This window comes from Callorhinchus milii, unplaced genomic scaffold (genome assembly GCF_018977255.1).
Source record: "Callorhinchus milii isolate IMCB2004 unplaced genomic scaffold, IMCB_Cmil_1.0 Scaffold9, whole genome shotgun sequence".
NCBI lineage: Eukaryota > Metazoa > Chordata > Chondrichthyes > Chimaeriformes > Callorhinchidae > Callorhinchus > Callorhinchus milii.
Window position 1 is genome coordinate 22,736,269 of NW_024704750.1, and position 27,060 is coordinate 22,763,328.

At 45.3% G+C, this 27,060-nt stretch overlaps 1 protein-coding gene across 3 annotated transcripts in view; it reads right to left on the reverse strand.

Annotated features, from left to right (window-relative positions):
• The window catches only part of smek1 (SMEK homolog 1, suppressor of mek1 (Dictyostelium)), a 42,978-nt gene extending 16,590 nt beyond the window's left edge, over nt 1-26,388 (reverse strand). For 2 of the 3 annotated variants that reach the window (XM_042338046.1, XM_007910127.2), the window contains exons 1-4: nt 26,197-26,374; nt 16,001-16,056; nt 10,437-10,535; nt 3,997-4,614 (exon numbers count right to left, since the gene is read on the reverse strand). In XM_042338046.1, coding sequence (XP_042193980.1) covers nt 3,997-4,614; nt 10,437-10,535; nt 16,001-16,056; nt 26,197-26,338 — 915 coding nt within the window. In that variant the 5' untranslated portion in view covers nt 26,339-26,374. Of the gene's footprint in view, nt 1-3,996; nt 4,615-10,436; nt 10,536-16,000; nt 16,057-26,196 lie in introns of all 3 variants that reach the window. The other variant, XM_007910128.2, reaches the window with a different exon arrangement.
• Between the last annotated feature and the right edge of the window lie 672 nt (nt 26,389-27,060).

The window sequence follows — 27,060 nt, forward strand, 5'->3', positions numbered from 1 at the left end:
AGGGTAACATGACTTTGTGGACACCCTATACGTAGCTCTCCCACCCCCACAACTATTTGATTGTCTGAAGAATTTATTGCACACCCTCAAAATAAACGTATTGGGTGAGCAGAACAGGGGGATTTTCTAAGGAATTATCCAGAATAAATGACTGAATAAAACAACACCTTGCATTCATATAAGCGCCTTTCACATATAATAACACATCAAAGCACTTACAGAGATAGTGTGAACCTCTAAGCAATGTGAGAAGAGAAATAGAGTAGGGGGGGAAGGTAGAGGGAAGCATGGGTATAAGATCAGTTTGCACCCCCTCCTCGTTCAACTATTAATACTGATCTCGCCGTTCCTAGTAAACATAGAAATTAAATTTTAATAAGAACATAGGAACAGGAGTCGGCCATTCAGCCCCTTGAACCTGTTCCGCCATTCTATCAGTTCATGGCTGATCTATACCTCGACGCAATTTACCCGCCTTTGCCCTATACCCCGATAACAAAAATCTGTCGACCTCAGTCTTGAAATTTTCAGCCCACCATGTCTGCACAACTCCAATCTGTTTACTTACGTCTTGTATCATAAAACGTGTCCCACTCTCCAGCTCTCTCCACATCCCTGAATGTTTTTACTGCTCAGGAGCTTGTCTTTTGAATGATTCTACTCATCCGGCCTTTAATAGACAACAAGTCTAGTTCCTCTTCCTCTCTTCCCCCAGTGACTGCAGCACCCGTTTATCAAACAAAATGGCCTTTGCTGTCCCATTGACCCATATTATTAAGCTTTAAGTGTCAGGCTAACTGTGCGGCCGCCTGCCTATAACAATCAGTCAGATGCTGCAGTCCACAAACTACAAACTCTCCCTGGAAAAACACAACCCTGACCTGATTTCCCAACTGCAGTTAATGCCGCACGGAGCACAGTCAAGAGTAATTTATCACGGACAGGTCGTCATAACACATCAACTGCGAAATTCATCCAAGTCAGAAACAGCAGCAACAACTTGCATTTATTTATAGAGCCAAGACATCGTCTCAGAACCCTTAAAGCAAGCCGGATTCTGTTCCCCCTCCCTCCCCCCGTCCCTCGCGCTCTCTTCAGCCCATTTTATTAATAATCATTATAATAAGTATTGGAACATTTTGGCCATACAAAGAGTACCTACGTGATGAGTCGCCTCTCTCTGAGTTAGGTAATGTGTCATTTTGCCCACTTTATCGCCAACTTGCATTTAACGGGTAAATTATGTTACATCAGAACATAATGGTAGCTTTCATTACAATAGGTTTGTCTTCTCACGTCGAGCTAGGAATGGCTTTAAAACTACAGGCGGAGGCGGAGACATGTTTCACATGCGACTGGGAGGATGTGTTACACTAGGTCAACCAGCTGGTGTTGACTTCAACATACATGCATCATCTGCTTACAGAATAATAGAAATAATAGCACAGGTGGTCACCCAGCCCCTCGAGCCTGTGCTGATACAACCCTCAACCACCAGAGCCGTACACTTCCATCTCATACCAGGAATGAGGGACGAGAGTCTCAAGAGGTTGGATTATTCTCCTTAGAGAAGAGAAGGTTGCGGGGAGACTGAATGGAAGTGGTCAAGATTATAAGGGTTTTTTTTGATAAGAGATGGGGAGAGACTGTTTCCTCTGGTGGGTGGGTCGCTAAATTGGCAAAAACAACCAGAGGAGACGAGTTGTTGCGATCTGGAACGCACTGCCTGAAAGGATGGTGGTAGCAGATTTGAAAGGGAATTGGATATCTGCTTAAAAAAGAAAAATGTGCAGCCCTATGGGGTACTTGAAAAAGCAGGGGAGTGGGACTAGTTGGCAGCTCTTTCAAAGAGCCGGCACAGGCACGATGGGCCGAATGGCCTCCTTCTGTGCTGTAAGATTCTACGGCTCATTTCCCTGTTTTATGCGAACCACTGAGATTACATGGAATGACGGGATGGATGATGTGCGAAGGCAATAGGAAACGTAGAGTTATAGGTTAAGAACAGCAGGCAGTTTGTGCATGCTCGTCTTTTCAGGGAGCTTTTATTAAATGAAGCCAACAGGTTAGCGAGTTTGTCACGTTTGTGCCATTTCCATTTTGGCATGGGTCGAATTTGTAGGAAGAATTTCAAATCCCGACTTGGCTTCCACGAATAAAAATAATAATCCTTGCATTTGATCCAGCGCCTTATCACGTCTTCGAGACGTCTCAAAGCGCTTCACAGAATATACTGCAAATTGAACTGATTGTGTACTTTGTGGGCCAAACGCAGTAGCCAATTGCGCACGGCAGCGTCCCCACAAACAGTCGTGGATTGAGTGACCAAATATGTACATAGATTTTTTAAAAACGGATTATTACCCCTGGAAAAGCAACTGGAAATCGACTAATAACCGGGTTCCTGTATTCTGCTAGGTAAACAGAGGCGTGGGGAGTAAGGAACCTTGCCCAATGTTTCGCCCTGCCTGGGAATTGAACCCAGGCAGTCTCGCTTGCGAGGCGAGGGAGCTAACCACTAAGCTCAGGACTCCACAGAATTCAAGAACACAGCTGTTGCTCAACATGACCGATTTGAAAACCCTTTGGAAATGTTTCCAGACCAATTTTTCTTGCAATAAATAAAACAAACACAAGGAGGGATGCATTCCACACCGTCTGAACTTGGAACCTGCTTACAGTCCAGGAATGAGTAAAATGTAACGCATCTCCTGCCAACCCACAACCTTTGGCCAATTCACTCCTTCGCTGTTCAGACAATCAGGCTAATGGATTGACGTCACAGAAGACAACGGTTCGTGATCTTCTGGAAGGAGGCCACAATTTATTTTAAGCTGCTGCAATAAAGCTTCCCGACAAGCTGACAGCAGTGCACACACCCAGCAAAACCCACACGCGCGCACACATCTGTCGTCATAGGGTGGTGTGAACATCAAAGTGCGCCCTGTAGGAAGGCAAGAACTGCAGGCTTAACACAAAGCACCGGGTATTCATTCCTTAAACTCCCTTTGGGTAAAAAAAACGTAATAACTTGGCAGGATCAGAGCATCCATAAGCAGCAATCTTTGAAGCGATTTTCAGACACTAGCACACCGGTTAGGGACATACAACAGAGATGGTTTCAACACCAGGCTGCTGGCTACATAGCCCAGGTCACAAGGGAACATCGAGCACAAATGACATTCACAGCACGACTCGCTCTGCACAATGCCAACCCACAATGCAGACCCCTAACAAACAGAGCGTAGGTACTTCCCAGGAGTAGCAGAAATCACTTGTTATAAAATATTGCTTGCATTTAATATAGAGCCCGATCAAGTCTTTGAGATGTCTCAAAGCTCTTCACAAGATTTATTGCAAAGTGTACCGACTGTATTACGTAGATGTAGACAAATTTTCACACGGCAGCAATGTCCTCCAACCAGCTAAGAATGAGTGATTTTATCTTGGGAGGATGGCTGATTACCTCAAGTTTCCTCGGAAATATTTGAATGAAAGGAAGCTCTTTGTGACATTCGCACCAGAACATTCAATTCTTTCAAAACAGACACTGAACGTTTCTGCAATGCTGCAAAAAAAAACCCTGCAAACATGCACACGTTTCGGACCCACCAATGAAAACCAGAAACTTATCACTGCATACACAGGAGACTCACTGTAAGGTTCCCCATTCAGTAAGACAGTGAATTTGGAGAGGTGAGTTGTGTTACAACTCAGTTTAAATGAAATGAAATCAATCAACTAAAACTCAACAACATCTCACCATTAACAAACGCCCACTTCCTCCGGTTTTGTACAAACAGCATTTTTTTTAAAAAAACAATACTTGCATTTCACGACTTTGAAACGCCTCGAAGCATTTCGCAAGTAGTTTCTGTCAAGCGTAGTGTCTGCATTTGTGGATAAATACAGTAGGTGTTTTATGCAGAGCAAGGTCTCCCACAAACAGCCATGAGATGAACAGCCAATTATAATCCAGAGGGTTTCCACACTTACCTGCAACATACCAACTATTTCAACCTTGTTAAAAAAGATGAAGGAGTGAAGCGTGGACAGCATGTTTTCCTCAAACACAGAGGGTGTTGGCAGGACCATGTCCTGAATGTACTGTACTCTGTAGGTCTGATGGATTTTCTGCTTAAGTTCTGGATCCAAGATAGGGATCACCTCTTTAAACTTGGCTGTTTTGGTCAGAAACTCTCTATGTTTCCGTGGCTGGGATAAAGAAGGGTCATATTCTAGACATCCTATGACGTCCATTATACATTCTTCGGAAAACATGACCTCAAAAAGTGCAGTTCTGTTCAACAGGAAGATCCCTTTGATAATCTCGTACAAGTGGTGCAGTCCTTCTACGTTCTCCAAGTCCTCGCACACGTGAAAGAGTTCGAGGAGCTTTTTGATGTAGCCCTCATTCTCCAGTGCGAGCGCCAACTTCTCTCGTCGTAGGGGTGAAGGCAGGGAGGTGGCCACTAGCTCCGCCAGCTCCTCCAGCCTGCTGAGCTCGCACGGCGGCAGCTCCAACCCCGGTGAGGACATATCATCAAAGCGCTCCTCCTCAGACTCGTCCACCAGGTCCTGGGTGATGTCCACTGAGGGGTCCTTGCCTTGAACCTACCAGAAGAAGAAGAAGAAGAAAAAAAAATGGCAGGAGTCAACTCTGAAGTCATGATTCTATTTCAACGCTACAAACTACTGGGTTACTTTACTGGGTGGAGTCCTAGAGTGTAGTGGTTAGAATACTCGTCTCGCAAGAGAGAGGACATGGGTTTGATTTCCAGGCTGGACGAAACGTTGGGCAAGTTTACTTACTCCACACGCCGCTGTTTGCCTAGCAGCAAGTAGGAACCCGCTTGTTAGTCAGTTGACAGATTGCTGTTCCGTCTAACCACTGAGCTACAGGACTCCATGAGTCCTTGCATTTGATATCATATAGCGCCTTATTACATCGTTGAGCTGTCTCAAAGCACTTCACAGAAAATACTGCAAGGTGAATTGAGTGTGTGTTTTATGAGACATTTCGAAGCACTGTGAATGAGAAGCCCCACGTCAGGACCCAAACTCACAGTCTAGTCTGACACTACAGTGCAGTGCAGTTCTGCTGCATTACTGGAGGTCCCGGCATTCGGAAGAGACTTTAAAATTAAAGTCATAGTCATGAGGTGTTTCCCAGTATCCTCTAGAAACATCAGTTATTCACTTGCTGTTTGTGGGACCTTGATGTATGCAAAATAGCAGCCACATTTGCCTACAAAAATACAATCCCTACACATGGCAGAAGCCCTCTGAAATGTTCTGATATCGATCGGAGCTAGCAAAAGCAAAGATTATTATGTTAGTATAATTTCAATCCATTGATGGGAAGGAAGAGGGGAAGAGAGAAACGAAAGTGTAGAAAACCATCCCACAAGATGCTAGAGACCAGCACGAAATACTTGGTACATTGTGTAATCCAGGGCAGAGACGTTTCCTTAGGGATTTACACAAGTTGCCTGTGCCCCTCAGCAGTAGAAGCTCTGTAACAGAGAGGACTGAACAGGCAGGGGATTTTCCACTTCAGGATACAAGACATATTGATACCCACTAAATCCCAGACCAAAATGTTCCCCTGCAAATAAAAATAAAATCGAAGAAGAAAATGATACTGAAACAAGCGGCTTCACCATTGTCACACACAGGGCACTGAGCTCCTTGGGTTCGTGTTCCGCATCGCTGTTTGGAAGGCTATTTACGCAGCGGGTTGTTGACGTGGATTCTCCGTATACATAACCATTATATCACATTCCTTTTACTGGGAAAAGATTGCTTCCTTTGCCAATTTGATTTTTAGACAGACAACAAAGACTGTACTGTTCCAAAATAGAAACGCACGACAATGTGCAAGAACGTTGGCTGTCATTCACATCACAAAGCGGCCAGTGAGATCAGAGAGGGTTTCTAGGCATTGGCAGAATGGGCTGTGAGCTATGAGTTATGCTCCACTCTGCAAATCTACAGTCACCAGTTATTGTTTGCCGAGTCGTCAAAATTAGTCCATTCATTGGGCAGACCTCATGAGGCTATGCTTTAGACTGTGGCGGCTTTTAGTTTCCCATAATTCAGAGATTGTATGTCATAGTTGTTGGAAATATCCCATTAAATATTAAAAATCGCAACTCATAGGAACAGGAGGCCATTCAGTCCCTCAAGCCTGTTCCACCATTCTATTAGATCACTACTGATCTGTACTTCAACTCTAATTACCCGCCTTTGCCCACATTCTTTGATCCTCTGACCTAAGAAACATCTATCCACCTCAGTCTTGAAGATGTAAGTGGATCCAGCATCCACAGCTTTTTGGGGAGAGAGTTCCAGATTTCCACTACCCTTTGGGTGAGAAAATGTCTCCTGATTTCTCTCCTAAATTGCTTTAGCGACTAGTATGTTCCAACACAAGTCCACAGAAGTGCAACGCAGCAACTTGTCAAAAAGAAGCAGGACTTCCTCCCAGTGTCCCGGACAACGACCTTCCAGATAAAATCGGTCGTTCATCGGGTGTGGGACCTCACTGTGCGCAAAATGACTGCTGCGTTGCCGAAAAAATGTGGAGTCCTGTAGCAGACTGGTCAGAGCACTTGCCGAGTAAGCGAGAGGACCTGGGTTTGATTCCCAGGTGGGGCAAAACATTAGGTAAATTTCCTTACTCCACTCGCCTCTGTTTACCAAGCAGTAAGGAGGAACCCGGTTATTAGTCAAATCGCTTTTCCGTGGGCAATAATCCCTTAAAAAAAATTTGATCAATATTTCAGACAGCTTATTTGATAGTTACTTCTATATGTTGGCATTGGTTCAATGCATCAGACACTGCTGTGCACAATTGGCTGCTGCGTTTCGCCCACAAAATATACAGTCAATTCACTTTACAGTATATTCTGTTAAATGCTTTGAGATGTCTCAAAGACGTATTAAGGATTTTTCTTATTATTAAAATACACATTCACTGCTCACAGCAATAATTGAAGCGCTTTGAGTGGCAATTTTTAATCTTAATGGAATATTTCAGACAGCTTATTTGATAGTTACTTCTATATGTTGGCATTGGTTCAACGTGTAGCAGCCTCGGTTTCAAAAATGTTCAAGCAATTTTCAGAAAGAAACCCAATTAAGGTCTCGCGAGGCAAGAAACAGCCCAAAGGCTCGGTTTCACTCTGCACAGCGATTCTCAAATGTCACTCACAAGTTTCTACCAAAACAGCCCATCACTAAAGACATCAGGTGAACTTGCTGTCAAAAATCACACACTCATTGTGAGCAAAGTACAGCCTTACGTTCAGAACAACGACAACAACAAGATTTCATTTATAGAGCGCCTTTCACGTCGGGAGGATGTCCCAAGGCGCTGGACAATTGGGTCAGGACCCGAGCATTGGGGGGAAATGGTCAGGGTGAGGGGAGGGAAGGGAGGGAGTGAGGAGGGGGTAGAGAGTCGAGAGGGGAGCTGAAGGCTCGGTCAAAGAGAAAGGTCTTGAGACCGGCCTTGAAGAAGGAAAGGGAGGAAGCGGCGAAGGCACTGGGGGATGGAGTTCCAGAGCCTCGGGGCTGAGAGGCTGAAGGNCGACCACCGATGGTAGGGCGGTTGGGGCGGGGGATGTGGAGCAGACCGGAGCCAGGGGAACGGAGGGTACGGGCAGGTAAGTAGGGAGATAGTAGGTCATTGAAAAAAACATCAAAAACCTTTGATTTTGCTGCCGGTTTTCAAAGCTCCCCCCCACCCAATGAGTCAGGCTGTAAAGCTGCTGTTGAACGCAATACTGAGCCAGACATTTGAGGGTCCTACATTCAACTGCACTCTGAACTGAGCTGGCATCAGCTGGAGGTGGCGTCAGTAAGAAGGTTATAATTGGTGCCAGTATCCCCGAGCTAGGGTCGCACAGTCAAGAGCAATGAAACTAAAAACTACACCACCACAGGATGGCACCACAGAACAACTTCTACAATGTCCCCAGCTTACCCCCTCCACCAAACACACCCAGTCACACACTCATGTAAGGCCCAGGGGCAGCGTTCTAGGTGAAACATAAGATTGCTTGACGGCCAGGTGGGTAAAGGCAATGGGATACACAGAGCAAAAGACGGCAATGATCGCAGTTCTTCTCCCTCCCACTTGATCCAGGTACCAGAGGGTGCTCAATGCCCAATGTGGTGGTGGTGAAAAGTAAAACAAATCAAATGCATTCAGAGGTAAAGACCTAGAGATAAGGTTGAGACCTAGAGAGAAAGATTGACTACGTGTAGCTTTGTTCCAAAGACAGACAACAACAAGAAGATTACATTTGTATGGCGCCTTTCACGTTGGGAGAATGTCCCAAGGCTATTTTACATTGTGCCTTTCATGTCAGGACTTCCCAGAGCACATAACACTGCTGTCTGGGCACCTGAGCTAGGTGTGGACGCCAAAGGGAGTAGGGAGGGGAAAGTTGGCAAACGTCTTGAGATGGACCTTGAATGAGGTGAGTGAGGGAGCGAATCTGAGGTACTCCTCCGCTCAGCGGGCTCCGCCCTACTTGCCCTGCCTGCCCCACCACTGATGGGCAGGTCTTCTGACACTCTGCCCCCACCCTCTGGAACTTCATCCTGCAGTCCCTCCGCCTCGTCCCCTCCCTTGCCTCCTTCAAGGCCCATTTCAAGACCCTCCTTTTTGACTGTGCTTTCGATCACCCTGCTTTCCCCCACCGCCCTCCACCATCCCCGATCCCAAACCCTAGCTTGAGTCCAAAACCCTGACTGTCCAGCGCCTTGGGACGTCCTCCCGACGTGAAAGGCACTATACGAATGTAATTTTGTTGTTGTTGTTGTACTCCATCCGGAATGGCGTTGCAAGGAGATAACACAGAGTCTCCTGGATACTTCAAGACCATCTTAGCTGATGAGGCACAACATGGGCCCCCGTATTAGATTAGTGATTGAGATGAAAAGTTCATAATTTTATTTGACATCCATTACTCATCAGAAAAGAACCTGGCAAGCAGTGAAGGTGTGTGTTTACATGCTGGAGAAAAGCTTGCTAAAGATATCCAAGTGAACTATGAATAGCTAGCTGTATGTCACAGCTCGCTATGTGACAATCAAGGTCATGTTTCAAGAAGCCACAAGCCACAAATGGATAGACTTGGCGTGGTCTGGGCATATTGCTATGAATGAGTACTTTTGTGAGATTATGTTGCTAGTTAAGATATTTTGAGTGAAGAAAGGAAACAAAGCACTCTATGGTGGAGATCAGATCCTTTGGCCAGACGGTGACAAATTTGCTTACAATCTACAATAATAATCCTTGCTTTTGATATAGCACCTTATCATGTCGTTGAGGCATCTCAAGATACGCTGTAAAGTGGGTGAAACTCGGCACCAATTGGACGTCACAGACACAATACAGTATTCTGGGGCTGTTCATACATCCTGGAATTTGTCTCACACAATTGTGAAACAGAATTGCCATGATTTTCACAACATTTGTAATCAATTTCCTCTTGCTTCACACTCTGGAGAGAGGTTTATAACACTTCACTAACCTGCCATAAAACCAAGGGAGATTAACACATAATACGTTTAGCTGCGTGCACAAGAACCTCAAGAAAGGGGACAATGTGGCCTTTTTTTTATAAAAAATATATGCCATTAGTACTTGTACTAACAATGCATTTAAGAAACCACTATCAGGGAAAAAAACACACCCAACTTGCATGGCCTTACCCCTCGGTCCGGTGCCCAGCTAGCATAGCCAAACTCTTTAAGATATCGCTCCTGATGTGAAAGGCGTTAAGATAAATGATATTGTACATTGAAAAGAGGCCTAAATCTTTCCCTTATGCTGATACGGTTTACGCTGAGAATGCTGGATCCAGACAAATTTTCAAGACTGAGGTGGCTAGATATGTGTTAGGTCAGGGTATCAGGGGCTATGGGACAAAGACGGGTAATTAGAGTTGAGGTACAGATTCTAACAGAATGGTGGAACAGATTCGAGAGCTGAAGGGCCTCTGCCTGTTCCTATGTTCTTACACTGACTTATGACAGTGCCGTGCTGATGGCAGGGCTGTCTGTTATAGCCAGAATTTCAGAGGAGGCATACAATGAACCAGCATATTTCACCACCGAGTGTTGTGGTTTCCTAGAGTCATTGCCTTGTTACACAATAACATCAGCCTGTTCTGTAACGCAAGATGAAAACAGCGGAGGGCAGATAGGATGCAGCCGCCACAGCTGCCAGCTAAGCACGGTGTGAGAAGCGGACATAACTAACTCACTGATACCCGGCACCAATGACGCTGCCTTATTTAACAACATCAATATCGTCACCGAGTTAGAAACAACTGACCAAGAATTAGTGATGATCATCAGTTTCTGAGCCAGGCTCATTTCTCACACTTAAAGGCCACACAGCACGTTGTGGTACGTACCTGACATATCTTTTCCCATATTTCATCGCAGCCTGCTTTTTCTTGGAAGCTAAGGGCCAAGTCATAGTTGTCTGCCTCCGACCACACAATCAACGTGTCCTAGAAACCAAAAGAAATTAAATGAGTAAAAACAGATTCAATTTGCCATCGGAAGTAGACCAGTATATCCACCACTAAACACACCAGGAAGTGAGCCATTATAATAAGAACATAAGAACATGCGAGGTGAAGGAAGACCAAGGTACATCTAGTTTGCCTTCCACCATCGCTTGACATGTTGTATTCCAAACTATATACTATATCTCCAGATATTATTTTCTAGCAGAAATCTACCTAATTTAATCTTGAAGCAAACAATATTTCTGCTTCCACCATCTTCCTAGGGAGCCTGTTCCATAAGTTTACTACTTGATCACTCAAGTACTGTCTCCTCAGATTTGTTCTGAATTTACCCCTTTCAAAACAGCTGATTACAGTCTACAAAATACAAGATAGAAGATTTGATTGCTGGCACAAATGGCACTCACAGTAACTTAATGTAAACACATTGCAAATAAATTGACTGAGTCTCAGTCAGGAGGGACTATCAAAATAGGAGGCAGAGCAAATGAGGCTACGATGTGATCAGATTCAGAGAAAAGTTACTTTGTTTTGGTGATGGGCTAGTTGATGGCGTATGCAATTCAGCGTGGTTACCTATGGATAACAAATTATGGGGTTGAGGAACCAATAATAATAACAAATTATTTACACAGCGCCCTTCACGTCAAGAAGCTGTCCCAAGGCGCTGGACAGTCAGGAATTTGGATCTGAGCAGGGGGTTGTGATCAGGAAGGGTGGAGGGCAGGGGTGTGTGTGTGTGTGTGTACACATAGGAGGGTGGATGAAGGCACGGTCAAAGAGGAGTGTTTTGAGACATGGCTTGAAGGAGACAAGGGAGGGGGCAAGGTGAAGGGACTGTGGGACAGAGTTTCAAAGAGTGGGGCAGAGAGGCTGAATGCCCGACCGCCGATGCTGGGGGACACGGCGGGGATGTGAAGCAGACCACAGCCTGCTGAGCGGAGGGAACAGATAAGTTAATCTGGCGTTAGCAGGTCACAGAGGTAGGAAAGAGTAAGGCAAGAAGAGGGAGTAATGCATTAAATAGTTGAACAGTGTGCTGAGGAGGAAATTAATCAGCGTCCCTATGGATAAATACTGTGCTTGAAACATGTCAGACCAGTAATAATAAAACAATAACACTTGCATTTAATACAGCGCCTTATCATGTATTCGAGACATCTCAAAGCGCTTCACGGAATATACTGTAAAACAAATTGACTGTATATGTTGTGGGCGAAATACGGCAGCCAATTGCGCACAGCAGTGCCCCACAAACAATCATGGATTGAAGCGACCAATATTTTGTTAAGGATTTACTACCCCCGGAAAAGTGATCCTCCTGACTGACAACTGGGTTCCTATTTACTGCCAGGTAAACAGAGGCGTGTGGAGTAAGGACACTTGCCCAGAAACATTTCGCCCTGTTGGGAATTGAACCCAGGTCTCTTGCTTGCGAGGCGAGTGCTATAACCACTGAGCTGCAGGACTCCACAGTGCTCGAGTTCAGCTTTTTCTAAAAAGTAGAAGGAAATGTGAACTTACCCGTGAAACTCTACTCTTGAAAAAACTATGGTTATTTAAAAAAAGTTACCAGATTACTTTTTAGATAGAATTAGTAAAAGTAATTGGTCACTCAATCCAGCAACTGTTTATGGGACACTGCTGTGCGCGTTTCATCCACAAAATATACAGTTCACTCCACTTTTATGGTATATCCTGTAAAGAGCTTTGAGACGTCTCAACGTGATAAGGCGCTACATCAAATGTGAGTATTATTATTATTATTATAGAAATGGGTTCAAGGGAAATAGTGCAAAGGGCAAGTTTCAAACCGGTCAGAAAGGAGAAAGATGCTTGTTGTGCTCAATGGTCTTTTATTAACCTTAGTACATGAATAATAGATGGCGGCCACCCGATATAGCAAGCTATGTAATTCATTCTGCTAGCTAACTAGGCTTGCGGCTCGACTACGCCAACTCCCTCCTTGTCGGCTTTCCCAACTCTTCCCTCCACAAGCTGCAGATCATCTAGAACTCTGCAGCTTGTATCCTCTCCCGCACCGGGCTCCGTGACCCCATCCACCCCACCCTCGCCCGACTCCACTGGCTCCCCATCCCCCGGAGGATAGTGTTCAAAATAATAAAATAACAATCCTTGCATTTGATATAGCGCTTTTCACGTCTTCTCGATGTCTCAAAGCGCTTCACAGAATAGACTGTAAAGTGAATTGACTGTATATTGGTGGTGCGAAACGCAGCAGCCAATTGCGCACAGCAGTGTCCCACAAAGTCGTGGATTGAAGTGACCAACTTATTATTGTTTTTTTTCTTGAGGGATTATTATCAGGCGTGTGGAGTAAGGAAATTTGCCCAAGGTTTTGCCCTGCCAGGAATTGAACGCAGGTCTCTCGCTGGTGAGGTGAGTGCTCTAACGACTGAGCTACAGGATTCCTTGTCCTCGCCTTCAAGGCCCTCTACGTCCTTGCCCCATCCTACCTCAGTGATCTGCTGACCTTTTATCAACCTTGGTTCAGCTCCACATCCACCGCTAGCCTGCTAAACCCTCGGCGATCAGGCCTTCGGTCTCTCCACCCCCACCCTCTGTAACTCCATCCCACATTCCCTTCGCCTCACTCCCTCACCTCCTTCAAGGCACGTTTCAAGACCCTCCTCTTCGACCGTGCCTTCGGCTACCCTCCTTTACCCCAACCTCACCCCCTCCCCTGCTCAGGTCCAAATCCCTGACTGTCCAGCGCCTTTGGAGGTGAAAGGCGCTGTACAAATGTGATTTTGTGATTTTGTATTCTAACTGCACAGAAACACAATCTTGCAGGAAGTTTGGAAATATTGTGCATGTGGTTGCGGCAAAAGCAACAGCCCTGTTAGTCATTTAAGTGACCATTGATTCCCTGTCCCCACCCTGGTCTCGCCAAAATCAGTTGCCAATTATTGTCTTTCTGTGGCACAAATCCATTCAACAAAAAACACAAAATATATGGTTACTGCAAATGATAGCTATTACATGTGAAGCCTTTTGAGATGTTTCACAACTATAGGCACTGTATCAAATGCAAGGGCTAGAAATGCAATTGTAAGCAACTTAAACCGCCAACCCTCTTTCCATTCTAATCTCACCTCAGTCCCGAAAATATGTAACACTTACAAAACAAACCCTTCTCCTCACCGTCTCAGACCTAAACTAACTGGAATCGGTGCGGGTAATGAGTAAAACAAGCGAAGACTTGCATTCACTTACTGTGACCCCAACAAACCACCGCAAACTATCCAAGCCGGGTTTATCATAAGGTACAAACCGCATCCTGTCTATCCTTTCCAGTGTATCATATTAGACATAAGATAGATGGCTGAATCACAGAGATTCTGCTGCAGATAAAAAAAACTTTGTAGTAATGCATCCACCCCACAGAGGTATTAAAAAATAAAACAAAAATGATAATAATTTGGTGGTTGTTTGTGAGACAATGCTTTGAGACGTTTGAAGACGTGGTAAGGCCCTGTGCCGTATCAAATGCAAGGATTCTTATATATCTGTAAATAATAGAACAAACCGTGGAGAGATGTAAACAAGCTGAGTGCCCCCTACTCGGCAGGATTCCCCCACAGAAAACCAGGACTGGACAAACAATCGTTAAGTGGTTACTCGATCTTAATTGTAAAGTTCACAGTTAAGAAAAATCCCTGGGGTGAAATGAATGAAAATCAGCCATATGTACACTATTATCTCATGGGTGTGGAATGCCTAATTTATTCCCTCTACAAGAATCAACATGGGAAAAATGCCTTCCCTCGAGCCGCCGGTCAGCAGTTTAAAAATATCGCTCTACTGCATCTCACTCTCTCCTCCTGAATAAGTGTTGTCTGTAACCATACCAACCACCTCACTACAGCGTTCTGAAACAGCATCTCTCCCTCTCTCACACACACACACATGGCCGACCCACCTCACCATTGGCGGTCGGGCTTTCAGTTTCTGCCCCAATCCTTTGAAACTCAATTCCAGGCCCTTCACCGTTCCCTCCGTTGCCTCCTTCATGGCAAGTCTCAAGACCCTCCTTTTCAACCGCGCCTTCAATCACCCTCCTGCCCTACCCTCCAGCTCCCAACCCTCCGCTCAGGTGCAAATCCCTGACTGCCCAGCGCCTTGGGACATCCTCTCGACACGAAGGGCGCTGTGTAAATATAATTTGTCATTGTTAGTATTATTGCCACCCCTGTTTCCAACCAACTGGCCAACTGCTAAACCTCAGTGTAGATGCACACTTTCACCATCATGTTCAACACACGGTAAGGACACAGGCAAGGAAGGCTGGGGAAGTACAGCCTGCGCGGGCAAAGAGAAACAGCCAGTCACAAGTGCACCACTCCACGACTACCCAGACCATTAATTCACCCTTGTGCACACAGCACCAAGTGCTCTCCAGGTAGACTGGAATCACAAACTCTGCAATCTGAGTGCTTCAAGTGGGAAACGTATGACCATTTTACTCACATGCCATCGCACGTCGCTGGAATCCTAGCAACAATAGCACTCAACCATGTGATTTTTATATTCTTTTATGAATGATATAGGAGTCAAAAACAGAACGCTGGATGTGACATGGTTTATCCTACAATTGGAGGTCATCGGGGAAACCAGCAATTAAGCTCCTTCATCAGGGTCCTTCAAAATGTCCAACCCTGCCTTTGTAAAGCGCTTTGAGGCTTTTCCAAAGTGAAGGGCACGACATAAATGCAAGTTGTTGTTGTTCCTATTCACTAGTTATATTCCGACATATTAAACGAAAAAAAAACATAGGTATTCGAAGCCGCCCCGAGAGCAAGGTAAAGAGATTTGAGCGTGGTTGGGGAGAAGAAACATGCAATTCGCTGAACCATAGCCTGATGCTGTACATCACAGCCAGCATTTTAAATAGGATCAACATTAGACATTTATGTAAGAAAAAGATTAAGATTCAGCAACAACAAATTACACGTGTATATCACCTTTAACATCGGGAGGTCGTCCCAAGGCGATGGACAGTCACGGATTTGGACCCGAGCAGGGTGTTGGGATCAGGAGAACAGGGTAGGAGGGTGATCGAAGGCACGGTCGTAGGGGAGGGTCTTGAGACGTGCCTTGAAGGAGGCAAGGGAGGGAGCGAGGTGAAGGATAGTAGCTCCCAGTCTCCCAGAGTCATGCCACAGAGGCCGGGCTCTTTGGCCTAGGGAGAGGAAGTCACCTGAAGATAAGGAGGGAACTCCTGAGCAGGCTTGAGGAGGCTTGGGAGACATTGGTAGACGGTGTGTGGTGTGGGAGACACTTGTAAATGAAAGAAAGAAAATGCTTTGGCTTCATATCCCCCTTTGAACCTCCTCCCCAAACAAAAAAATCTTTACTCCTCAGAATCCTTGCACTGCTTCCTTACTGTCAGACTAGGACATGTAGATATCTTGAGCCCTTACCTGTTGTTTTTGATACGCCGTATTAGGATTTATTTTAGATTCAAGAAGGAGAGAACCTGGCAAGAAGAAGAAAAGTATGTGTTAGCTGGTAAATATTCACACCACTTATGTCTTCAGATACTAAAACATTCCTTCAGCACTACGATTTATTGACAGCACAGAATAGAAGCCTTCACTGCCCCTCCCTTACACCAGTCACTCACGTGAAAGGCGCTATACAAATATAATCTTGTTGTTGTTGTTTATTCCCTGTTGCAGACGAGTTGAGTGTACCAATGTCTGACAGCAGTAACTTCCTCCTCACTGACTCCCTCCATGTTATGGAAAGTATGACACACGAACATGACGACAGATCATTATCTGCCATGAAAATGATGGCGCTCACTCACTCACTCACACCCATCCTCTGCATGTCTAAATACAGTCAATAAATATTGGTGCTGAATTCAATTAATTACTTCTAAATACCATTATCATCATTCTTCCACGTTTCAGTTGTTGGTCAGTGCACTGTAGAAAAAGAAACGTGGGGGTGACAGGACTTTGTGAACACCCTGTAGAGACACTGGATAATGAACAGGAGCAGAAAATCCTGGCTGCATATTCCACAAAGCAAAGCGCTTCACAGAATATACTGTAAAGTGAATTGACTGTATATTTTGTAGGTGGAATATGGCAGCCAATTGTGCACAGAGGTGTCCCACGAACAGCCATAGATTGAGTGACCAAATTCTTCTTATTTTTTGTGAAAGGATTATTACCCCCGGAATAGCAATCCGCCAACTGGACATTTCCCTCTCCGGAGAAGGGATTAAACACACTGTCTTGCCAATGTTACCACAGGAGAACCCAAACAGTGGATCAGGAAGCAAATCAGTTATTTTTAAAAGGTGGCTAATCCCCAATGAGCAGTGGTGCTGTTATGCTAAAACGGATCGGTGACAACACCATGCTGGGTTTAATGCAAAGAAAACGTTGCAGTACAGTCTATCCTTATAGTTTTGCACAACATCCACGGGAAAACAAATTCCACTTTTGTTTGAAACCGTGACAGATTACTGGATGAGGTGTTGCAAAATGCCCGTGCAGCCACAATCAATCACGCTTGATATAGCGCCTTATCACATCGTCATAGAAAAGCGCTTTCACACAATATACTGTAAAGTGAATTGACTGTAAACTTTGTGGGTGAAATGCCGCAGCCAATTGCGCACAGTCCTTTCCCGCAAACAGTTGGGAATTGAGTGACCACATTATTTTTATTTTATTAATAGTGGGGGTGGAAAAAGACCCAGACCCCTTTTATTATTATATAATAATAATCCTTGCATTTGATATAGCTAGCGCCTTGTCATATCATTGAGCCGTCTCAAGGTGAATGTGCTAAGTATTTTGAATCTATATAACCATAAACCTAAGGTAACAACAAAAAAAACTTTCACTCCAAGTGTCGGAATGAAAATTCATTCAAATCACACTCCCAGAAAGAACAGTTGATTGCTTGCGACAACAAAACATAATTTGCCATTTAACCCTGACCCAGGATGGGCTATAAGAAAAGTGCTTAAAATGTCACTCCCAACTAAATATCTTATTCGGAAGAGGAAGACAATTAACAGCATGAACTTTAGAATAGATTTGCATCTCCCCGACACATTACATTTTAAAAAATGTAGTGTGGGCGAATTTTGTGTGCGAAACTTGGCAGCCAATAGCACACAGCAGAGTCCCACAAACAGTCGTGGATTGAGTGACCAAACTATTATTGTTATTTATTTTTGAAGGGATTTTTACCCCTGGAAAAGCGATCTACCAATTAACTAACAACCGGGATCCTGCTTACTGCCAGGTAAATAGAGGCGTGTGGACGAAGAAAACTTGCCCAATGTTTCGCTCTGCGCCGGAACCAAACGCAGGTCCTCTTGCTTGCGAGGTGAGCGCTCTAACCACTAAGCTACAGGATTCCCACTTAGGTTTCAAAAGTGCAGAAAATCATGAAAATACTTGTAATCCACATATTGAAAGAAAATTCTTTTTGTTCGACTGCACCTTTGGTCACCTCTCTCTTATCTCCCTCCCAGTTTGGATTATCACTTTCTTTGCAAAATGCTTTGTGACATTCTCCCCCTGGGAAAAGGTGCTGTGGGAATGCAAATTGTTCTTGTATGCAAAAAGGAAGCTTTCCATTAAATGCATCTGCTCCTTTTGATAACCTCGACACAAGCTACAAGTCACAAAACCAGCTACAAATCTCTTTGGAACTCCATCCCTCAGTCCCTTGGCCTTGCTTCTTCCCCCGTTGCCTTCTTCAAGGCATGTCTCAAGACCCGCACCTTCAGTCACCCTCCTACCCCTACCCTCCCCGCCCTCACCCCTCCTGATCCCAACCTTGGGACGTCCTCCCGACGTGAAAGGCCCTACGCAAATGTAATTTGTTATTGTTGTTCTTTAGCTATTGGTACAGAATTGGACAATTAATAACGATTACAGAACAACGGTACCACAAAGGTGTTTCAAATCGAGTCAAACATACAGGGAGCTGTGCTTTAATCACCTGTGCCTCAAAATGTAATTACAACTTTGTAATCAGTCCAGAGAATGAATCGGTTTTTAATTAATAATGTGCTCAGGAGACCGATATATTGAGGCATTTTTCATGACACCGTGGGTCAGGGGTGGACACACAGCTAAATCGCTCAATTCAGACTCCAAAGATAACCCTCATTGAAGGTTCAGGAACTGTGATGTGACTGCTGCAAGTCTATCGAATGAAACATCAAACACTGACTTTGCTTGTGTTAATCAGCGACTAACCAATTGAAAGACGATCTGACTGTTTTTTTAAAAACAAACCTCTGATGGGTAAACGTAACTAACTAGTAAAAGGGCGATTTCTCATTCATCAATCTGCAATTGTGTCCACATTGTCTGTCTGTGTGGTACGTTTGTGGGAATATGTTATGTCCGTTAGCACTGGGGAACTCCCCTCCAAATCGCTAATGTTATTTCCAAATCGCTAATGTTATTTAGTGTATATAATCCTCGTCATTCATTCTCTCTGCACACAAAGGATTAGGTTACACAACGGAACAGGTTTAGTTTAGGTTATACACTCTTGAAATAAAAACAAATAGCTTTTAGAAATATGGTGACCAGTGTTTCAAAACATACCAGATAACTGTTTACTTGTTTCAATTCTGACCATTTTATCGTGCTGGGTTCAACCGGCAGATTATAATAATAATAATAAACCCCACGTCAGAACGTCGGTTTCAGTGCAGTACTGAGGAGAGCGCGACACTGTCGGAATTGCCATCTTTCAGATAAGGCAACAACCCAAGATCGTGTCAGTCCGATGCCACAACATTATTGCATTCGATAATCCTTGCACTTGATTGTTACCTGTGCCATAAACCTTGGAATCATTTGTCATTTAGCACAAGGCTGGCTGTTGGACTTTACTGCACGCAAAATGACTGCCAATGATTCAAAATTAAACATCCGATCAAATGTAATTAGCTGCTCACCTGAAGACAAAATACTAATTTGGTCACTCAATCCACGGCTGTTGTGGGACACTGTTGTGCGCAATTGGTTGCCGCGCTTTGCCCACAAAGTCAATTCACTTTACGGTCTATATTCTGTGAAGTGCTTTGGACGTGATAAGGTGCTATAATCAAATGCAAGGATGATTATGTTATTATTATATTTTGGGGGGCAAGAAATCCAACTTTCCTTCCGATGATAGATTAGTCAGATTCATCCAAGTGATGCCACAGAACAGCAATATAAAGTGTGTCAGAATCTGGCCTATTCACTATATTCCTGCTGCTCGAGTTACCAAACTCTGCCATGTTGTGACTGTGTAACAGGAGGGGAGGGGATAGGTACAGAGAAGGGCAGGGCCTTTCCCCTAATCCACCTTTGTACACTTTTAGTCTCCAGGTTACCACAGCCGCGTTTTATGGAGCAAAGGCGGGTAATTGGAGTTGAGTTACAAAACAGCCATGATCTAATAGAATGGCGGAACAGGCTCGAGGGGCTGAATGGCCTCCTCCTGGTCCTATGTTCCTGACACTCAATTTTAGATTTCAGTACTATGGTTATTTCCGAGCAAATAAAAGCCCCCGTCCCAATTAAATGTTTGGAGTATTCTAAGAATGACATGAAGAAACTTAACAGCCAGAAGATGTGTCATTGACTGCAGATATAGATCTAAAGTTAGTCAGACAATCTGCTCCTCCCAGTCAAGGACATCAGTAAGTCATAAGCTAGTCTTGGTAGGGGTGGGGGGTTGCGGAAATGGGACAGGAGCAAAAATGAATGCAATCATTGTATTGTGAATCATTCTGAAATGCATCACACACATATCGTCAGTTGCCGTACATGTGAAGTGATGTTCCCAAAATGATCTCTGTAAACATTGTTCGTTCTCACAGAGAAGACTTTGCTGGCATAGAGGAAATATAATACTCCAGAAAGAGCCGTTCAGATTTACAATTACTTGCTCATTAGTTTTGTAAACAAATATCTGAACTGAGTCACTCATCTCAGCCTCGCCGGTTTCTGAGAAAAAGCTGAACCAAGAAAAGCCAAGAACAAGTCCCAACTTGTTTGGATTATACTCCACATTCACGAACATCAATTAAACCAGGGTGGTCCAACCCTTTGGTGGCTAAGAGCTGCATAAACAATATTTTTGTGTTTGTCTTCCAGAAATATAACATTCACGGTTTAGCGAGGGCACGGGTGGCCAGATGGAATCTCTTGGCTTATTGGGGTGATCCAACTGGCGGCCCATGGGCCACATACAGCCCGTGGGCCGCCAGTTGGACTACCCTGATAAACCAAAAGACCAAAACCACTCAACAGTTTGATAAATCAGGTTAGAAGCCTTACATAGGGCAGGATCAAATCTGTGCACCAGGAATTATCTTAGTGGAAAATAAACATTTCTTCCATTCCCTCCTTCTGCTCTATTGTACCTAATCGAGTTGAGATGTTCATTTTACATGAACAACAACTTGGATTTATATAGTGCCCTTCACAGAGGATAGGGTCTCGGAGGGATGAAAGGGGTTATACAAGTAGAGGTTGTTGCTGCAGGTAACACAAAACAGGTCACACATTGTGGAATATTGCACTGTATTGAAAATGTCATTGGTGAAGTTTTAAAAGATAAAATCATTGATCTCTGTAGTTTCGAACAGGGCCTGTAAATTTTCAAACTGAAAGTCGGCCTATGATTAACCATATCTCTAATTCAAAGTAAATCACTAATCTGGACACTGTTTGGACCTCCCCAATTCAGTTTTGTAGTGTTAAAATGCATAATTGTTGAACAAACATTAAGACAATTTACCCTAAACTCCCATTACCTAAAAACTATTTAAGTATGAATTCCAAACCAGGTGAATTCCTGTTTGCCTCTGTGTGCCATTGAGGATAAGAGACAGGTGCTTTCCACTTAACGTTGGTACAAAATCTAACAGGGTTTTAAACCTAATCGGACAAGATCACTCCTGGTACTTCCTAGCATCAGAAACACAGAACCCTGAGTAGTCCGGATCATTCTCTTGGGATAGGTAGGTGTAAGTGCTTCGAGACACAGACCTACGTGAAGGGTGCTATATAAAGCAAGTTGTTGTTGTGATGCGTTTTTAAATTGTTTAAGTTAACTCTAAAATCTGAAGCAACTCAAATATTCTGATGCAGCTCAAATATTCCATATTTATAGGCAAAAATAATTTTAAAATGTTTTTGTGCAAAAGCCATGAGAATACAGAAATGGCTAGGGAATAACTATATTTCCTTACTTTATGTAGAGGACATCAGTAAACTCTAACGCTGAGGTAGTCACAATATTCACAAAGGCTTGAGCTTTGCTCCTGTACTTTGCAGTTTCATGTCAACGACAACTTGCAATTATATAGCGCCTTTCACACCAGGTAGCGTTCCAGACTGCTTAACATGGCAGAGCCTGACCCCCAAGCCAGGAGAGAGGGAGGGGAGAGGCGACCGTAAGCACGATCAAAAAGGTCTTTAAGCAGGATTTGAAAGTGGGGAGGGAGGCGGCAAGGCAGAGAGATTGGGGGAGTGAGTTCCAAAGCTTCGGGGTACAGTGACTGAAAGCACGGCCACCGATGGTGGAGCGGAGGGGGCGAGAGACGAACAGGAGGCCAGAGCCGGCCAAGCGGAGGCAGCAGGTGGAGGAATGGGGGGGTGAGCAAGTCGGAAAGGTAGGGAGGTGCGAAGGCATCAAATGTCACAGGCAAAGATTTGATGCAAAGCTGCAGTTTGCTTTCTGAGACCCCGTTTAACAGTGCAGAGTGAGAAATTTGACTTGCATTGTCGCGGAGCTCGACTCCGAGCCGGGAAGGTGACCGTAGGTACGGTCGAATAGGAAGGTCTTCAGGCGCGACCTGAAAATGGGCAAAGAAGGGGCAAGGCTGAGGGATAAAGGAAGAGTGTTCCAGTTTTGGGGTGTAGTGGCTGAAAAAGGGGAAAAAAACAATGAAACACTGACACAAAATAGTCAATTTACTTTACGGTATAATCTGTGAAGCACTTTGAGATGTTTCAACGACATGATAAGGCATTAGTGATTGGCGGTTCGCTTTTCCGGGAGTAATAATTCCTTCAAAAAATAATAACAAATTGGTCACTCAATCCACGACTGTTTGTGGGACACTGCGGCGTGCAATTAGTTGCCGCATTTCGCCCACAAAAAATATAGTCAATTCACTTCACAGTATATTTTGTGAAGCGCTTTTAGAGACGTCTCAAAGACATGATAAAGCGCTATATCGCAAGGATTATCATATTAAATGCAAGGATTATTATTATAACCTGTCTGGTAATAAGGTCTCATCTTTGCAATACTTTTTCCCAAAGAAAGTTGGGAATGTTGGTAAATCTGCCAATACCCCTTATTTATCGATTCTAACCTTGCATCACAATGTACCGTTAACCCGTTTATAGCTGCTCTTGGTAAAAAGACAGTGTAAGTGCCCTGACTCTCAAGGAGCATTGCTATGTTGTGTTCATGACTAGTTTTCCTTAAGGGTAAAACAGTGCAAGACAGCTGCAATTTGTTCCACCTCTCAACACTGTACATCAGTAATAACACTCTCTCTTACACACATTTTGCAACCCTAAAACTATACCCACTGACTCACACATGTTCCATTCCAAGTAGAAGAACACCTGAGTGTTTCAATACCACCTTTTTATGTTGGTATTGCTCTCTGGAACTCCAGGAACTGCAGGACAGAGTGGTTCCAGGAAAAAGTACCCAACAGAGTGAGGAAGCTAAAATAAATCTATTAGACCGTTTGGGGCATTCTCACTCATATTTATACAGCACTGAGTAGTCAACCGCTTCTAAGAGACCTTTCAACCGCTTCTAAGGGACCTTTTTAACCGCTTCTAAGGGACCTTTCAACCGTGACATGAAGTTGATGCCGTTTAAGACTTTAAGGTAAGAAACAAGAAAACGTTTTATATAAAGGCAATAAAAAGGGCAGTGAAGACTTAGATCAGAATGAAATGGCTACAGTAAACCTGATCTCATTCATTAACAAATACTCAATGCAACGCTCACAAATAAACAATTGCTTCATATTCCCTTTGAGTATCTCATGGGAGAAAGGGGAAGACTGCATCCAACAATAAGTTTCTACCTCAGCCGGTTTGAAAAGTGGTCTTAAAAGGCAACTACCACAATAGCTCATCTTCTACAACAACAAATTGCATTTTTCTAGCACCTTTCATGCCAGGAGCACAGTTAATTCCATAAAGTTCCCACCCAACAGTGAGACAAGTCATGATAACTGTGTCAAGTTACTAACTCTGGAATTTTGACAATAAATATTACGTAATGGAAGGGGAAAATACAGTGCACGCAGTCAGATAGCTTTTTAGTAATTTACAAAGACCACAGCATGAAACTCTTTGCTGTCGACCAGCTAAGGATATCATCGAAAGTTTACAGACCCTTAGAGCCACTGTGTGTTTGCTCTCCCACACTGAAGTAATTCACTCTGTAATGTAACTGAACCATTTATTATTTTTTCTTTGAAATGTTATCCAATTTCCTTTCACACACGCAACTTCAACTGCCAATTGTGCTAAAGCACTCCAGTCTTACCAACCCTATACGTCAAAAAAAGTATTCTACTGGTGATAATCCTCAATTGATGCCCTTTCAGTACTGACTATCTGATCGGCTCTCAATTAAAACAATTTCTGCTCCAACTTTGATTTTTTTTCCCCATACACTAATAATGTCATACACTTTCAACCGTGACACGAATAACAGCAATAACCTTGTGTTCGGTTTAAAAGTGGCAAAGAATTTGCAATTATATGGCGGTTTTCACAGTTTTAAAGAAATGCTTTACTTAATGCAGGGCAGTGAGGAAATCACAAGATGTAAAGGCACAAGCGGTGGAGGGAGGTGCGAGCGTGGCTCAGCTGGTAGCACTCTTGCCTTTGGGTCAGACGTGCCCCACATCTGCACTTTAAACTCTCAGGTAGACTGACCCTTCAGTTCAGCACTAGCGGCTGTGAGGCACTGTCAAGAGGTGCAGTCCGTCACACGAGATATTGGGCCAAGCTCTCGTCTGCCTGTTCGGGCAAAGGTTAAAATTCCCGTGCCACTCACTACTGGAAAAGAGAAGGGAAGTTTCTCTTGTTATCCTGGTCATCAACCCTCTAGATAAATAGCTCATTCACTTCATGAACCACTTGTCCTTGCTGTGTGCAGATTGCCCCACCGTGTTTGCCTACAAATAATCACTACATTTGGCAGCAGTTACCTGTGAAGTGCTTCTGCTGTTTTGATATTGCGGGCATTGTATGAAACGCAAGTCTTGCAAAAGTCGATTGGTATTACAAGAGCAGTGTATACAGCACGAGTTGTGAGAAGACAATGTATTTATGTTTGCAACGCACAGACATTACAATAAAACCCTTGCATTTACACAGCACCTGTGGCTTCAATATGCCCGAGAAGCACTCTGCCAGGAAATTGCTGTTAAATGATGTCAGCGTGGCTCGGTTGGTAGCTCACTTGCCTCCAGGTCAGACGATTACAGGTTCAAGTCTTCCGATGGGGATTTTTAGCTCGTGGTCCAGGCTGACACTCCAGCGCAGCGCTTAGGGGAAGCCCTGCTTTGTCAGAGGTGCTCTCCTCCAGACAAGATATTAAACAGAGTTCTGTTTAAGTGGATGTTAAAGATCCCGTAGTGTTGCTCTCTCCCGGTGTCCTGGCCAACTATTCCCCCGGGTAACATCTGCTGCTGACCTAATGGTCGCTCGCGGGATGACTCTGTGCGCAAACTGGCGTTCACCTATTGAATCCACTTTGCAGTGAAATCCTATGACCCGACGATGCCACGATAAGACCCCGCATCAAGAACACGGATGGTTCGGAGTCGTGGGTTCCGGGCAATCGTGTGTTTTTGTGGGCAAGGGCGGCAGGCAGCGGTAGGCACACATGTCAGGTGTTTCCTGACACTAACTGACAAAACACACACAAGCGCAGTGAATGAGCCATTGAGTGCAACACAGGGACACACCACTCGTTTCACCCACAAAGTACACAACCAATTGACGTTACGGTTGTCTGTGAAGCACTTTGAGACGTCTCAACCACGTGAGAAGGTGCTATATCAAATGCAAGGACTCACACTCACTTGGCCCAGTTATAAACACTCCCCTGACACGCTCACCTCTTTCACACTCATTCCCCCTCACACAAACTCACCTCTTTACAGACTTACTCCCTCACACACTTCAACCCCCTCAGACATACACACATTCACCAGTTTACACACTCACCCCCTCTTCACACAAACACTCATCTCATCACAGACTCATTCCCCATCACACACTCACCGCCCCTCTGGACACACACTCACTGCCCCTCTGGACACACACTCGCCCCTCTGGACACACACTCACCGCCCCTCTGGACACACACTCGGTGCCCCTCTGGACACACACTCGGTGCCCCTCTGGACACACACTCGGTGCCCCTCTGGACACACACTCGGTGCCCCTCTGGACACACACTCGGTGCCCCTCTGGACACACACTCGGTGCCCCTCTGGACACACACTCGGTGCCCCTCTGGACACACTCGGTGCCGGAGTCCGGTTGGCGCTCAGCCCCTCAGCCCCCGACTGCCTCACCGTCAGACTCGGCCCTGACGAGCAGAGACATCCCCTTGAACCTCTCCACGTAACTGGACGAGACGTGTCCGGTGCCCCTGTCGTCCCACTGCCGCTCCTCGTTCAGGGTGTAGACCTTGACCCGCCGCCGGGTGTCCGCCATGGCCTCGGGCGGGAGGGCGGAGGGCGGAGGCTCCGTCCCCGGGGCGGCGCGGCGCGGCTTCACAGCGCGGGCGGAGTAAACAGGGCCCCGGGGGCCGCCCTCCTCCTCTCTCCTCCTCTCTCCCGGGCCCGGGCTCGGGCTCGGGCAGGTACACCGAGCCCCCCCGCCCCGCCCCGCCCCGCTCCCGGCCCGGCCCGGCCTCACTCGCCGCTCATCCCCGAGGCCCGAGGCCCGACTGTCAGCGCCGCTCCCGCCGCCCGCGGGGCTGGTGGTGGTGGTGGTGGCGGTGATGGAGGCGGTGTGTGTAATGGTGGTCTCCCCCCTCACAGCCCCATGGCGGGCGGTGCGGTGCGGGCGGGCGGTGCGGGGCTGTGCGGGCGGTGCGGTGCGGTGGCGGCTCCTCTCTCTCTCTCTCTCTCTGTCTCTCTGTGTCTGTCTCTCGGTCACACACTCCCCACCGCCGCCGCCGCCATCTTAGTGCCGACCCGCCTGACAGCACAGGGTCTCCCCCGCCCCGCGGCAGGGGCCGCCCCCCCCCTCACACTCACACACACACACACACTCACACCCTTACACACTCACACACACACACCCTTACACACTCACACACACCCCTTACACACTCACACACACACCCTTACACACTCACACACACACACCATTACACACTCACACACACTCACACACACCCTTACACACTCACACACCCTTACACACTCACT